Raw genomic sequence first — 2,937 nt, 5'->3', positions numbered from 1 at the left:
CCCGGCCAGGCAAGTGGCAATCCCCCAACCCGCGCTGTGGCCCGCCCGGACTCCTCCTCCCCGACCCCATCACAGCCCCTCCCTCCCCCAGGTCACGCGGCTCCGTGCCCTGCCCTTGACCCAAGGGCAGCTGGTTTTGGTCTGGTCGGATGAACACGTGGGCTCCAAGTGCGTGAGTGGGGCCACCCCTCCCCCTGCCTAGTCCTAGGCACCCCCTGGGTCCCGACCCCTTCACCCATGCGGTCACTCGGGCTACTCGCCATGGCCCACCAGCTCCTTCCCTTGCAGTCCTGCGTCCCTGCCCTTCACCCTACACGCTGTGGGCCACTGCACCAGGCCCTGCCAGTGGGATGTGCATTCTCCTACGGGACATGAAGTGGACAGTTAGGCTCCAGCCCTCTCCTGTCTGGGCAGGAAGAGTGGCCAGGGGCTGGGGAGGTGCCGCGGAGGGGCTTGAGGGAATGGTGCTCTGGGCCAGCTGCCCTGCCTGCCCTGGCCTTTGAGGACCGTCTTGACCCCAGCCTTGGTCTTGGCCTGACCTCCCCAGGTGCCTGTGGACATACCAGATCCAGTTCTCTCAGGATGGTAAGGTGTACACCCCAGTCAGCAGAAAGCCATCGACCTTCAATCTCTTTGTGTTCAGCCCAGGTGCGCCCACCACCCGCTGCCCTGGTCTCAGCCACCCCATTCTTCGACCTCAGGGCAGTGTTGGGTGGGGGCCTTGAGAAGCCTGGGGTCAGGAGGCTTTTGGGCAGGGGCAGGTTCAGGTTGGCACACGTGTCCCCGTGTCTCCAGACACAGGTACTGTCTCCGGCTCCTACCGAGTTCGAGCTCTGGACTACTGGGCCCGACCAGGCCCCTTCTCCAACCCTGTGCCATATCTGGAGGTCCCTGTGCCAAGAGGGCCCCCAGCCCCTGGAAATCCATGAGCCTGTGCTGAGCCCCACTGGGCTGCACCTCCACTGGCAATCAGCGAGCTGGGGTTGCACTGTGCCCACGCTGCCCCCCCATCACCCCCTTTGCAATATATTTTTATATTTTATTATTTTCTTTTATGTCTTGGTACCAACACCCCCTTTAAAGCAGCTTTGCACACGTCAGTCTCAGGCCCAGGCTCTGTGGCTTGGCCCTGGGCACATTCCGGGGCAGCCTCCAAGGGTAAACCCCGGCGGCTGATGGGGACTCAACTGGAGCGAAGCCGCTTTCCCCCTCACTCCCACTTAGACCACCCCCAGGCCGGGACCGGAAGCATGTTGAGCCCCTGGGCCAGGCTGGGGAGCCAGCTCAGCCCTGCCTACCCAGGGTTTTCCAGGATCACCCCTGGTGAGGCGGCGTGCCGGTCTCTTGCTCTCTTACTTGTTCTGCAGAGTGGGGAGCTGAGGCTGCATGAGGGAAGACTCCTGTACCCCCGCATGGTGGAGGGTGGGATGGGGGCACACCTGTGCGACCCAGGCTGTGGCCAGCAGAAGAAAACAGTAGCGTCCACCATGGTCTGCGTCTTCTCACCACGGATTGTCTTGGCTCCGGCTTTGAGACATGGGAGGGCCAGATGAGGACAATTTGCTGACTGTTTACAGAGATGGAGGTGCCAGGAAGCCACAGGGGAGCCCCCAGGGTACTCACCAGTCCAGGCAGGGCTGGGCGTCCTGGCAAGGAGCAGGGACCTTCTGCCCAGGGGTGTGGCCAGCCTGTGGGTGCTGTGCGCAGGAGCCCAGGAATCAAGTCCCCAGTGTCTCTTCCCTCCCTCCAGCATCCTCCCAGGGCCACCCTTAGCTGCACTCAGCCAGAGGGCTGGGGCACAGGGACACCACAGGTTTCCCTGGAGGCTGTCAGGGGCTCTGGTGGGGGTGGGGGGTGAGCCTGCTAGCTTCACTGCACCTCCCAAAGCCCATGTCCCCTGCCTGCCCCAACCAAAGTGGGCCTCCAAGGTGCTGGGGTGGGACAGAGACCCCACAAGGGACCCTCCCCTCACTCCTGGACCTGGGTGTTGTGGCTTTTGGCAAAAATAGTCACATACACTCCAAGTGTCCCCCTCAGCTGGGATTCCTGGTGTGAGCCTGGCCACCAGGGTGGTAGGACGGACCCTCTGGAGGCAAGGTGGTGTCAGCAGGGGGTTCTGAGGCCCCACGGTGCTAGCATCAGTCTTGGCTGAACGGCAAAACTGCATCTGTCTCCTTCCCCATGAGGCTCCGTCACCGTCTCCTTCTCTGGTGGCCACCAGCTTACCGACACATCCCCACTCTCCAGTCTCACTGATGGTGCCACTTTGGGCTTTGCTGTGAATGGGTGAGGCTTGAGGCCATGCCAAGAGCCAGGGAAGCCGGCACTGGCCATCAGTCACACACAGCCTCTGTCCCTGCTGGGCCAGTTTGTACCTGGAGCAGTTGCTAGGTGACAGGAAGAGACCGTATTTGATGTCCCCTGTCCACAGGCTGCCCGTGCTGCAGCCAAGAGTGGCTGGATGTGCCACCTTGGTTCTGCTGTGGGGTGCCTCTTGCGTCTTTCAGAGCCAGCGCCCCCCACCCCAGCTATGACACAATACCTGTCCCCTTCTGGGCGACATCATGCACCGTGCATCCATAAGCCACCTCTGCACTTTCCCTTCTTGTCCAGAGGCTGATAGGACTCTCGTCATGAAGCCCTCGGTGTGGGCTGAGGCAGGGGCAGTGATTCAGGAGGAGCAGTTTCATGGGAGCTCTGGTCTTCTGCCCGCAGGACTTACTTCCAGACGCGCTGGGACCAAGTCTGGCTCTTCCTGGGCGGCCGAGTCACGTGGCCGTTGAATGCTGTTAGACCTCACCAGGGCAGAGGGGCATGCTTTCCAAGTGACAGGAGGAAATGGCCTTTTCCTGGGATGTGAGGTCTGGGCTTGCCGGGGCATGGTGTTTCTGCCAGACACTCCAGGCAGGGTGGGGTCTGCTGGGCACCCACACTCGC

The 2,937-nt window shown here is 62.0% G+C and overlaps 1 protein-coding gene across 1 annotated transcript in view; it reads left to right on the top strand.

Moving 5' to 3' along the window:
* Positions 1-1,042, top strand: part of IDUA (iduronidase, alpha-L-) — a 15,837-nt gene extending 14,795 nt beyond the window's left edge. The window contains exons 9-11 of the mRNA XM_011970925.1: positions 86-168; positions 548-648; positions 796-1,042. Of these exons, the coding sequence (XP_011826315.1) occupies positions 86-168; positions 548-648; positions 796-929 (318 nt within the window). The 3' untranslated portion in view covers positions 930-1,042. The remainder of the gene's footprint in view (positions 1-85; positions 169-547; positions 649-795) is intronic.
* The last annotated feature ends 1,895 nt before the right edge of the window (positions 1,043-2,937 follow it).

This window comes from Mandrillus leucophaeus, unplaced genomic scaffold, assembly GCF_000951045.1.
Source record: "Mandrillus leucophaeus isolate KB7577 unplaced genomic scaffold, Mleu.le_1.0 Scaffold98, whole genome shotgun sequence".
NCBI lineage: Eukaryota > Metazoa > Chordata > Mammalia > Primates > Cercopithecidae > Mandrillus > Mandrillus leucophaeus.
The sequence above is the reverse complement of the archived record's forward strand: the minus strand, read 5'-3'. Positions and strand labels throughout refer to the sequence as shown.